Source organism: Diabrotica undecimpunctata, chromosome 8 (genome assembly GCF_040954645.1).
Source record: "Diabrotica undecimpunctata isolate CICGRU chromosome 8, icDiaUnde3, whole genome shotgun sequence".
Lineage (NCBI taxonomy): Eukaryota > Metazoa > Arthropoda > Insecta > Coleoptera > Chrysomelidae > Diabrotica > Diabrotica undecimpunctata.
The window spans coordinates 73,106,509-73,119,366 of NC_092810.1; the positions used below are offsets into that span (position 1 = coordinate 73,106,509).

Sequence of the window (12,858 nt, forward strand, 5' to 3'; positions counted from 1 at the left end):
CCATTTTTTGACCTTGGGTATGGTCCTAACAAGTTAGCAGACAAAAATTGAAACGGGAAATTAATATCTCGATATTTTCCAATCTTCCCTGCAGGCGATAGATTAGAAGACTTTGAACGGCAACATATTTTGCATTTAGAAATATACCTAATGACATAAGCTCTCATTTTAGGCCAATAGTAAAGCTCAGAAACTCTAGCTAAGGTTTTAGAAATGCCTAAGTGTGCAGCTGTAGGCTCATCATGATACATTCTGAGAATATCTTGTCTGTGAGATGTGGGACCAAAAATTTTCCATTCCGGAGAAGCGTCTGAGAACTTAGAGTTTGAAAAAACATGTTTGTAAATAACATTACCTTGCACTTTAAACGAAGGATACAAGTCGGGATTACTAATAATTTTATTTAATAATGAACTATACCAAGCATCTGCTTTTAAGTTATTTAAATTAAGAATTGCAATATTTGAATACGTTTCAGGAATCCTTGATAATGAATCAGCCACTACATTTAATGATCCACTACGATGAACCACATCGAACTTATGTGACGACAATTTCATAACCCACCTAGCCAATCGTGGAGAGGGGTTTTTCATTGTAAAAAGCCACTGTAGAGAACTGTGGTCTGAAATCACAGTAAATTCAGTACCTTCGATATAACCTCTGAATTTTTCAATCGATAAAAGAATTGCAAGGAGTTCTTTTTCGGTAGTGCTGTACTTACGCTGACACTTGTTTAATGTTTTGCTAAAATAAGCAATTTGATGTTCAAATCCATCTTCTTTTTGAAAAAGCACGCCTCCAACACCTAAATTACTAGCATCACAAGCTAGGAAAAATTTCTTGCTAAAGTCTGGGCTTGCAAGGATCGGAGCAGTGGTTAGAAGATCTTTAACCTTAGTAAAAGCTTCATCAGCTTGACTATTCCACGAAATGGGTTGACCTTTCTTTTTACCTTTTAAAAGATCTGAAATCGGAGCACAAACTGTACTAAAGTTGGGAAGAAAACGACGATAATAACCAATCAAACCAATGAGACGACGGATTAGAGTAGAAGTTTTTGGAACGGGATACTCGAGAATGGATTGGACTTTCTCTGGATCAGTTCGAAGACCATTTTCATCAACTATAAAGCCAAGAAATTTCAATGAGGATCTACAAAACTGGGATTTTTCAAAATTAATAGTCAAATTGGCAGACTTGAGTTGCCTAAAAAGGGACGAAAGAACCTCCATGTGGGTTTTGAAATCTGGAGTGACCACTATAATGTCATCAATGTAATAGAATACATAAGGATCCAATTTTGGACCTATAACATTGTCCATTAACCTACACATGGCTTGGGCACTATTGTTTAGACCAAAAGGGAGTACATTAAAACAGAATACCCCGCGATTTGGAACAGCAAAAGCAGTCTTAATTTTAGAAGATTCATCTGAAGGGATTTGATAAAAAGCATGACGTAAATCAATTGAAGAAATGTACTTTGCATCTCTAACTTTAGAAATAATAGAGTCAATGAGAGGCATCGGATAGCTATCTGGAACTGTAACCGAATTCAACTTTCTACCATCAAAACAAATTCTATGCGTGTTGTCCTTTTTTTTAACAAGGTACAAAGGATTCAGCCAAGGAGTGGGAATATTTAAAGGTTGAACGACTTGAAGTTGTATCAACTCGTCTATGCCAGCATTCAAGATTTTCATCATTGCCGGAGACAATGGGTATTGACGTTGTTTAATGGGTTTTGCATCACCTGTGTCAATATGATGTGTATAGAGACTGGTGCGCCCAATTGAATCCGTAGGGGCTATTTCTTTATAAAGCTGCACCATAGAATCAAGCTGTGCTGATTGCAACGGAGAAAGACTCATCCTATTTATTATAGTATTTACTACACAAGTCGAAAGTTCAGATGAATTAAATGAAAATTTTGCAAAATCAATCTTAAGTTCAAACTTCGAAATAAATTCCATGCCTAAAATTAGCTTATGGGAAATAGAAGGGACAACTAAAAATTTTAAAGTGTGGACAGTACCTAACAAATTCACTGGTAACTCTACAAAACCAATTGTATTCTGAATACTACCATCAGCAGTAGTCAACTGAATGCAAATATCATAATTTAATTGCAAGTTAAATTTTTTAAGTAAATACAAACAAGGAAAACCAATAATAGAAGCATTGCTACCACTGTCTACCAGTGCTGAAATATTTTCATCATGGATAGCGACCGTAATGTAAGGACGGTTATCAGATTCATGGACATCCAATAATGGGTAAGCATGTATATGCTTTGAAAAATTTTCTGCGTCAGAAAACTGTAGCCCTAAAATTTCATTAGAATTTTTATTAACCGAAGGAGCAATTGGAATTGGAGAAAAAGAAGAAGAAGACGAAGAGACAGAGGCATGAGAAATTGAGCCTTTTTTATTGAATATTGTTTCAGGATTTGAAAGAGGGCAAGAAGAAGAAGAAATAGAGGACGATGATGATGACTCATCAATGTTTATTTCACAAGTCGCGAGAGGAAAAGAAGAAGGAGAAGACGATGATGATGATGACTTGATAGGGTTCATTTTCAAAGACGAAAGAGGATGGGAAGAAGAAGAGAAATTTAGAGGACCGACTATGGCTAAAGCAAATTGATTTTCCATTTGCAGAAAATCTATCACCATAAATATCGTCATAAAAATTATTTTCCATATTATTTCGAAATTGAGAAACCCTAGGCGAGTGCTTATTTTTGGAAAGATGACAATTTCCACCATAAAAAGAATTTTAGGAAGTCAAATTATTAGTAAACCTACCAGAACGCTTAGTATTTCTATTGCTAAAGTTAACAATAGCACATTTACCTTGTGATTTTTCTGCATCGGGAAAATTAGAAAAAGTAGAATTCTCACAATCAGACATAAAATAACTTAAATTTGAACTACCAAACGAGTACGGCGTATAAATACTATTAGAAGTATAATTTTCATTAATATTATTTGACTTTTCACAGTTTGAAAAATTATGTTGCGCAACCTTACTACATATATCAGGGATTTGACCATTAACGCAAAAGTTATTTTTATTTGAAAAATCATAATTGCAATTATTATTGCCTGACAAATCAGTACAAATATCATCGGAATTTTCCGGAATACCAAAATTAGCATGGGTTTTCAATTTCGGGACGTTTCTGGAGCGTCGATGTTTGCCCCAGGGCGCACGTTTTTTGAACATTTCGGGCAGCTATTAATGGAGACTTCGCTTCTACCACACCCAACACAAAACAAATTTTTGGGCCGTCTACACTGGTGGAATGTATGACCCTGTAACCTACAATTCCAGCATACTAACCTGGAATTTCTTGACTCTGTCGTTCTATTCTGCAAACCTGCATTTGCAGCTGGTTTTAATGTGATTGCTAACGCACCCTCAATTTTTCTACAAAGCGAAGCTAACTCCCCTACAGAGCGAACTTCATGCAAAACTAATGCTTTTACAAAATCAGGCAACAACCCCCGCCTAATTTCTGCCACCATCTCTTCCTCCGGAATTGGTCTGGGAAGACGATGAAACAATGACTCAAAATTTGAAATAAATTGCGAAACAGGCTCTCTAAACTGTTGCTTTGTCGACCGGATTTTGTCCCAAAGATTCCTCTCATAATCCACAGGGAGGTACGTCTCCTTCAAGGCACTGACTAAATCAGCCCATGATGTGAAAGACTGGCGTACAAAATGATTGTGCCACCAGGTAAACGCTGGACCCTCAAAAAGGTCTGATGACGACAAAAACAAATCCTGATCCGTGCAATTTCGCGAAATCTTTAATGTTTCCAATTTTTCGAGGAAACCAACTAGATTCTCCTTACCGGTAAACTTCTGTAGATCCCACTTGTAAACAGGAATTGATTTTGGGATTCCTACCTGTGGCAATCTAACAGGCAAAGCGATTGGTGTTGAGGCTGGTGCCTCTGCAATATCATCCTGCTGAGGTGTTATTTTCTCCTCTAATACCCCTTCCAACATTGACAACTTCGTCGTGAGTTCCTTTTTGTCCTTTTGCTCCTGCTCCGTATTTGTTTCCATACGTCGCAGACGGTTGGCAACATGACTTAGGCGATCAATAAGTGCCTTATACTGTGTCGACTTGCGGCTACCAATGAAACCTTCAACAATCTCAGCAATATTTTTGACAGACTCTGAAGTTTGTTTGAGATTTTCAGCAAAATCCATGTCCACGTTAATGGAAGAAGTGCTTCGATTTGAAGACTCCTGTGTTAGAAGACCACGTAATAGTTGTCTTCTCTCATCAACCGTTTTGGGAACATTTTGACCTCTAATTTCAATCTCGTAAGACAATTCACTGGCTTTAAGATGGTTCGGGTTAAAAGGCAAAGGCATTGTGAAAAATGTGTTGAAGAAAAACAATCAATCAGCAAAAGAAAATCCCACCTTAGCGGCAAAAAAAAAACAACGACTAATTTAACCCTAATAATACATACACGTATGTTTATGATCAAGATATTAAAGTAAATGAATTACTGAGTTAATATCAATTATTAAAAATTAAAATACTTTAAATTTATGCAATTTAGTTATATCAGCGAGAGACAAATTACTGACTATGAATTAATACGTTATCAAGCAAAATAAAATGAGAAGTTATAAAACAGATATACCAAAATTCACCCAATACTAACAGTGCACCACATACCAAAGAAAACAGAGAGTAGAACCTAAGTTGGGGCGCCAATTTTGTCGTGTTCATGTTGATGATGAAATATTGAACTTATTTCATAATGCCAACACTGACCAAGAAACAAATTCAAGATAACATCGCCAACATCAACGCGGCGAGCATGAGACTTTTGTGGGTCCTTTTATTCCACTCCTCTGCATTCCCTATGCATACGGTACACTATCAGTAAAAGAAATGAACTTCGGTATAAATGCTTTATTCTCTCATTTTATTAGTAACAATAAGGATCTACATTTTAGTATTCATTGAAGTTACTGTATACAAAATAATCTGTCCTTGTTGACAGGCAAGTACAAAATTCTATTAAAAAAAAAACTTAGCTTGTGGTCGGCGGGCTTCTTCCGGTGCTGTCCTGGGTTATTTCCAGCTCAAGATCTTCTTCGTGAGGCTTCAGTTGGTAGTTTTCATTTGTTGTCTCTGGAACTGTTGTTTGTGAAACTGCTGGGTTTTTTTTTAAAAGGATGGATCCATCTGGAGAACTGCTATTACATATTATATTATATTTCCTTTATTTCTGGGAACTGGTACCTATTACATATTTCCTTTATTTTTGGGCAACCGCTACTATGTATTATTTCTGGAAACGAAACATCTTAATATCAGGGCCACGCCCTTCTCCTGGGTGCCAACTAGGAACGCATTTTCGTTACACCTACTTGGCGACTGGAATCGATAGAAGATCACTCAATGGGACCAGCGTGGTATTTATAACAGCAAAAGAAATTACCTGAAGGTCAGTATTAGCTGATAAGGAAGCAGAAATTTCTATTGAGACTGCCAAACTTTGAATGTTTTAAAATTACAAAAAATTAACGACTTGATAAATAATTTTGCTTCGGAATAAAATATCGTATAAGAATGACTATTTTACGGGAAATAATGTAGGGATTCAAAATGAAAATGGCAATAGTATTTTCTCAATAAATACTATTCGGGATAATGGAAATACCTTTTGAAATCCGAATCGGGTCTCACTATGTGCATTATAAAATTGAAAATGTATTATACCGGGCGGACACAAAATGTAGATGGACCAACTAACAAATATTTTCTAAAATGAAAATAAACACGGCTAAATGAGAGGACCTCTAATGCAATGTGGGTATTTGAAAATTGATTCTAAAAAGTAGCGGATTTGCACGCTACACTTGATTTCTCTTGCCCACTTCTTCTTCTCATTGCGCACTCTTCTCCTTTGGAAGGTTGGCGATCCAAATGGCAATTGTAGTTTTGGAAACTGCTGCACGAAAGATCTCGGCGGATGAGCGGTCGAACCATCTCCTCAGGTCTTTCAGCCACGAGTTCTGGCGTCTTCCTACTGATCTTTTGCCCTGTACTTTTCCTTCCAGTATAACTTGAAGTAATTCATATTTTTCGCCTCTCAGCACATGACCCAAGTATTGCATTTTCCTCTCTTTGATTATTCTTAGTAATTCTTTTTGTTTATACATGCGACGAAGTATCTCAACATTAGTAACTCTTTGTACCCATGGAATCCTCAACATTCGTCTGTATATACATCTCAAAGGCATATATTCTTTTTTCTATTTTAGAGTCCATTGTCTAACTTTCACAGCCATACAGTAAGACAGAAAAAACGTAACATCTGATCATTCGGATTCTAAGCTGTAGACTAAGGTCTGATCTTGTAAAAAATGTTTTAATGCTCATGAATGTTTTCCTTGCTTGTTCGATTCTTGATAGGATTTCTTTTTTTGGATTACACTGACTATTGATATTTGTTCCCAAATATTTTATGGAATTTACCTGTTCTATTATTTGACCCTTGGCATACACCTGTACGTTTATTGGTGTCTTTGAAAATACTAAAGTTTTAGTTTTGGAAACGTTTATTATATTTTGTAGTTCTTGTGCGTAGCTTGCTATTAAGACGGTATCATCAGCATATCTGATGTTGTCTATGCTGATTCCGTTAATCTTGATTCCGCCTTGGACTTCGTCTAATGCTTCTCTGAATATAGACTCCGAATACAAATTAAAGAGTGATAAGACACAACCCTGTCTCACTCCTCGTCGGATTTGTATGTCTTCGGATGTTGTGTGCTCTTGCCCACTGCAACATTGCAAAAATCTCTATTTGAAATATAGTAATATATTCTCCTAGTGGAATAGAAATTTTTACCACTACCGAATTTTCTTGCGCCAGATCCTTCTGCAATTTTTGGATCAGTCTGTGTACCAGTTATAACCCTGCAGACCTGGTCGAGTGTTATGATGCCTCTCATGTGCAAACGTCCATTTGGAAATGTATTTTGGATCTACTCGTATATCTGGGTATTAGATGGTTAGATCGTAGTAGTTGAAGAACGAATCTGATCACATACTGAGTCTGTGATCAGATTATACAACTGTCTATAAATTGCCCATTGACCACGGCTTGTCTTTGTGTTAATATATATGTTGATTGTGTGTGTGTGTGTGTGTGTGTGTGTGTGTGTGTGTGTGTGTGTGTGTGTGTGTGTGTGTGTGTGTGTGTGTGTGTGTGTGTGTGTGTGTGTGTGTGTGTGTGTGTGTGTGTGCGTGCGTGTGTGTGTGTGTGCGTGTGTGCGTGTGGGTGTGTGTGTGCATTCTAAGTAAGTATTGTGTTAAATTTTATTAAAAATTTTTATCGATCTTGAAAATTCTACTGCGTCAGCTATATATTTAGATTCTCCTAGTAGTTCTTTTAACATTTTTGGAAGGTAATAATGTAGTCTTACTTGCGCATCTTGAGCAGTCAATCAAAATGTGTTGCCCGGTCACTTTACTTTTACAAACTATACACATTGGTTTCTCTTCTCTTTTAAGCAGGAATTTATGAGTTGCAACTATATATGTCCTAATCTGAGACGTGATATGGGGACTTGCTGTTAACAATTTGAAGGCCAGAAGTTCTAAGAAGGACGGAAGATTTTGTTTCTATTAATTTAGTGTTACTTCTATTCTATATATGTTGCCAAATATTGAGCAATTTTGTTTTTAAGTAAGATTTTAATTAAGTCTAAATACTATAATCTATACTTCTTGAAGTAATTTTTATGTGGTTTCGAAATTTCGGTAAGGGTTGGGACAAGTCCTCGGTAACAACTGGCTAAACCTAGGAATGATTTTATATTAAATTTGTATTGTTCTTTGGTTCCAGAGAGTTTTTATGCATATTATTTTAGCAGGATTTGTTTTTACTCCATACTATGTTATAAATACTATGTCATATATAAAAAGCATCTTTTATTATGGATTCCTAAGAGGATGTTGTCCTTTACCCTTTGCAAAAAATAGCAAGGAAATTGATTAATACGAATATCATAAGAACGAATTCCTAATGTCCATTGCCAACTTAAAATGCTGTCTTCGGGATATCTGTTGGCTCAATTTAATTCTGGTGAAATCTAAACGCTAAATATAATGATGAGAAATATTTAAATTTTCCTAGTTGGTCCAATTGGTCTGACATTTTTGGTAGTAGACAACGGTCTCGTACTGTAAGTTCGTTTATGTTTTCGTATGTAAGACCTAACACTGGTGTGACAATTATTATTTTGCTTATAGGGGGTTAAAAGGGGGACTGAACAATTAATGGGCTTGGAGATAGGTTAAGCAAATAAATTAAAACGTTTACGAACGACTACTCGAGTTTTGGTTGGAGAGCAAGGTCGTGGATAAGAATTTCTTTTTTTTTGGGACTGGGAGAACTAACTTCGAAAATAAAATCAAGAAATACTTACAAATATGTCCTGGTCAAACACTAAATAAGAAGATTTCTAAACTATTTAAAATTAAGAAGCCGTTTTAAAACAATCTTCTTGCTGCTTAAAAAGAAAAGATTAAGTTATTCTTTCCTAAAAGATGTTTAAGGGTGAATATTTTTTTAAACAAATATTTTTCTAAACTCATGTTTATTAAATTACATGTTCATTTTTATTGTACATAAGCAGTTATTACAAAAAATATCTAACTTTATCAACAAACATTAAATTGAACCTTCTCACAAAACAGACTTTAAAACTATGGTTATGTACCTACCAAATGATAAAAAAAGTTGCACTAACTGATGTTGAAATGAACTTCCTAAGCTTGTCTGAATGATTAATTAATTATCAAAGGTTATTTTTTTTTAAAAGAAAACTAAAATATGACAATTAGTTGATACATAAAACTTACATGTATTTATAAACTTTTTAAATTGGCATGAGAGCAAATCTTATTGTATTAACTTATATTACTCGTTTCACTGGTTCATTATTTCTTTTTAAATTAAAACAAAAATTTGTTACCTTAGATTTCAGTGTCCCACAAACTTCAAACATTCAATACCTTACCTTTGGAAGACACAAAATGGATGGAGGCTGGACAAATTTTGGAAGGAATTAAATCAGATACTCGGCTGCCCATTTTCCACTTAAAACCATGTCGGCTTACTTAGCCCTCAAAACGCTGTTATCAAATCCCTTGTTACAGGATACAGCTTACAACGAAATGGTGATTAACTCACTTTACAAAGATTGCCACATGGCATTTTGAGCTCAAATCACCTTCTTTTCACCAAAACTCATGCAATTAAGCGATAACTTTGCTGGTATTTTTAACCTTTATGAAAACGAACATTACTACTCAGTCACTGTCATTCTTCACTCTAACTACTAACATCGAAATCCCGATAACCAAATTTGGACTTCTACAATGAAAGCGCCCGTTTCTTACTGCGCTCCATCGCGAAGTGACATCATCACCCAAAATCGTTCCCTTGTCCGCAAAAATAGAAAGAAGATTCTTCCCGCGTAAATATCCAGGCGGAACCAAAATCAAACGAGAAAGTAATTTTTTTATTATAAACATTTTACAACTGTTATATAATTTAACTCCTTTCCTTATACGGTTATGTAAGCTAGATTATTTCCTACATTAATTATGATTAAATCATATTTAATAACATACTGTAGAAATACTCCTGTCTTTAAAAAGTACTACTAAACTATTCACCTAAAATACTTGCATAAGAAAATGACATTTACCAACTATCTTTAAATTTAGACATAGGTACTCTATAATTTTTTTATTGATGCATATAATCTTAATTTTTGATTTTTTGTTTTAGGAAATAGTAAGACCTGAAAGAGATTTTGTATGTGATATACTGTTTGGAACTGATGAAACAAAGCAAATATGCTTAGACTCATTTGTAGAGGAGGTTGATATCTTTTATGAAGTTGATAGGGCCACAGTAAGAGAAACATGCATCAAGATGAAAAAGTGTGAAGTTAATAGACGTTATTAATTCTATTATTTTTGTAAATAAAGATATATTCTTATTTTTATTAGTTTTTGTTAATTTGTGTTATCAAAAAGCGCTGATGCGAATAAAACAGAAAGAAGTAGTCTAACAAAAAATAAACCAATTTGAAACACAAATTATGAAATATATATATACATATATACATATATATATATATATATATATATATATATACATATATACATATACATATATATATATATATATATATATATATATATCTACGGCATAAAGTGGACTCCGCCCATGTTAAAATTCAGGTTCAAGTGAGCTCCATGGTCAAGTGACCACCGATATACGGAGCTCACTTGACCATTCCATAATATTTGCTCTGTCGATTCGTCAACATGTATAGTTTCATAATTTTTAAAAATTTTGTGGAGCCCCTAATTACGCCTGTATCATGAATGTATATCGCTTAGTTCACGTGTATATATTATAGGGGTCGTTCAGATCTTTTTCCGTGTATATTGGAACCATAAGTATATCGGTTTAAGTAAGCTCTGATAGTTTGGCAACTATGGGATTAAGCCGTTTATTTCCAGCGGATATTCTAAACGGTTCATATGGACTCCTTACTTTTGTTATCATTCATACGCATTACAGTATGTAACAGATATGTGTACTACCAAATACCTGTTTTTAGTAGGTACGTGCTTTTCTAAAAATAGATTTATAGATACAAAAGGATTTCATTACCAAGTTGGATGTGTTTTTTCATATGCGAAAATTATCTAATGTATTTTGTTAACGTGAGTATGTCTTTATACGTTTTATTTAAGAATCCGGTTAATAAGAACTTCTTTTATTTCATCCATTGTTTCATGATATCTTATATGCAGCTTTTTATTATTTTATTTCTTTTATTTTATTATTTTATTTTTTTATCTGTGTACTACATATAATTCTGGATAGAAGGTTATCTCAAAATAAATATTTAAGTACTAAAATAGATATTTTTTGTTAAAATGGGTAGTAGTGCACAAAAAAGGGAAGACTGATTAATTTATCTAACACGAATTATACAACTTCACCAATAGTACATATTTCTGAATGTTTTATCTCTTATTTAGGGGTAATATGTAATCAATATAAGTTGAGTTAGTGTCAAATTTGCAATGATCTTTATAAGTAATAGCTTACTGACTGTACTTTACATGTTCAGTTCACATAAATAAACCTTGTCCCTTCAGAAAAGAGCGATTCGAATGGTAAAGTTTACTAAGAAAGCGTAATAAGTCTTGTACCACCCCACATGCACACAAGTTAACCGGTGTTTGCAGGCCAGAGTCCTCCTGGCAGATTTAAGAAAGATAACTACCATAAGGAAGTTCCTTTCGAGGGATCAGATGGCGAGGAGCAGCTTATTTTTGTTTGTATATCTTGCAGATTTGTTGATATAGCCATTTTTTTCTTGATTTTAGTCATAAAATGGGCTGATATTCGTGGAGTGGATGTTACGAATCTGGACTTTGTTTCTTTTGCTCTCTAGCTAATTATCTTCGGATATTAGGTGGATTGATAGCTACGATATTATAGAGCTTATGTATGGATGTGAGTCTTAATATTTGCTGAATTTGGCTGACTAATTTATAACTCAATCTACGTGTTAAGTATGTGTTGGTGTCACTTATACTATCAAGGTATATTAGGCAGCAGAAGCATAGAGTTCAAGCATCTACGTTTTAAGGGTGGAAGGATGTGCTTCACATTTTTAGCTGACAAGTTTGCAGAGAATATTATTTTCTGGTTCTAGTTTGGCATTTGATTTTAAAAAAAGTACTGTGAATGACAAAGTGTGATAGAAACTATCTTCAAGCTATTTATAGCAAGTCCAGAGTTTAAGGATTTCATGACACTATTGGTTCAGGTATATATTCAGATTTGTGAAAGTGTCTCTGTTAGGGACATTGAAGGAGCACACCTGACTTTTTTCGGGGTTTGGCTTAAAATTGAGTTATAATCTATTTTTAGGTATGATTTAGATTTTCTCCACTTCACCAACAAAAGTTTTTGGCTGTGCAACAATAGATAATGTATCGTCTACATAATAAAAGTCCTAGTATTTACTGGTATGAGTTGTGTAAATGTTATACAGAGTAGGTGCCATTACAGGACCCCAAAGAGACAGTTATTCTACGTTCTCCATCTGCTATTCTTACCATTGAGTGATACGAAAAATTTTCTGTGTAGGCATACGCGGATAATACAAGTGAGTTTATTACCTCAGTGGATATTACATAGGTTTTTGGAGAAATACCCTATAATTTAAGGTGTCGTAAGCGGCATTAAGATTAACAAATACCACTCCTCATACCTGATATTTTTCGTACTTCTCTTTGCTGTGTTGGGCAAGATTTAGTATTTGTGATGTATATGATTTAACCTGTCATATATAGCCACTTTTTTTTTAATTTGAGTTTTTCTTCTATTATCGATTTATATTAAGGATCATGTGCAGAAGTATTTTGTATAGCTGACAAAATAAATAGATATATTGGCCGATAGCTTTTGTGGTCGTTGGAGTTTTTGCCAGGTTTAAGCAAGGCAACAACTTTGTCTTTGCTTTGCTTGTCTAAAGACTTTGGATATTAGCCATTGTTGTATTTTTGGTTCAAATTTTAGAGTTAGTTTTGTGCTCAGATCCTCAGCCAGGAGCCGTAATATTGTTCATTATATACGTGGATAGCGGATCCAAGCTCAACATCGTTGAAAGGTTCTCTCAGCTGACTGGTTTTGTTTTCTTTCATTATAAGTTTTTCTTTGCTTCTTTGCCTGCATTTAATATGTAATTTTCAGCGATCAGCTTA

The 12,858-nt window shown here is 34.5% G+C and overlaps 1 protein-coding gene across 1 annotated transcript in view; it reads left to right on the top strand.

Moving 5' to 3' along the window:
• The window catches only part of LOC140448453 (uncharacterized), a 36,526-nt gene extending 26,456 nt beyond the window's left edge, over positions 1 to 10,070 (top strand). The window contains exon 4 of the mRNA XM_072541531.1: positions 9,851 to 10,070. Coding sequence (XP_072397632.1) covers positions 9,851 to 10,030 — 180 coding nt within the window. The 3' untranslated portion in view covers positions 10,031 to 10,070. The remainder of the gene's footprint in view (positions 1 to 9,850) is intronic.
• The last annotated feature ends 2,788 nt before the right edge of the window (positions 10,071 to 12,858 follow it).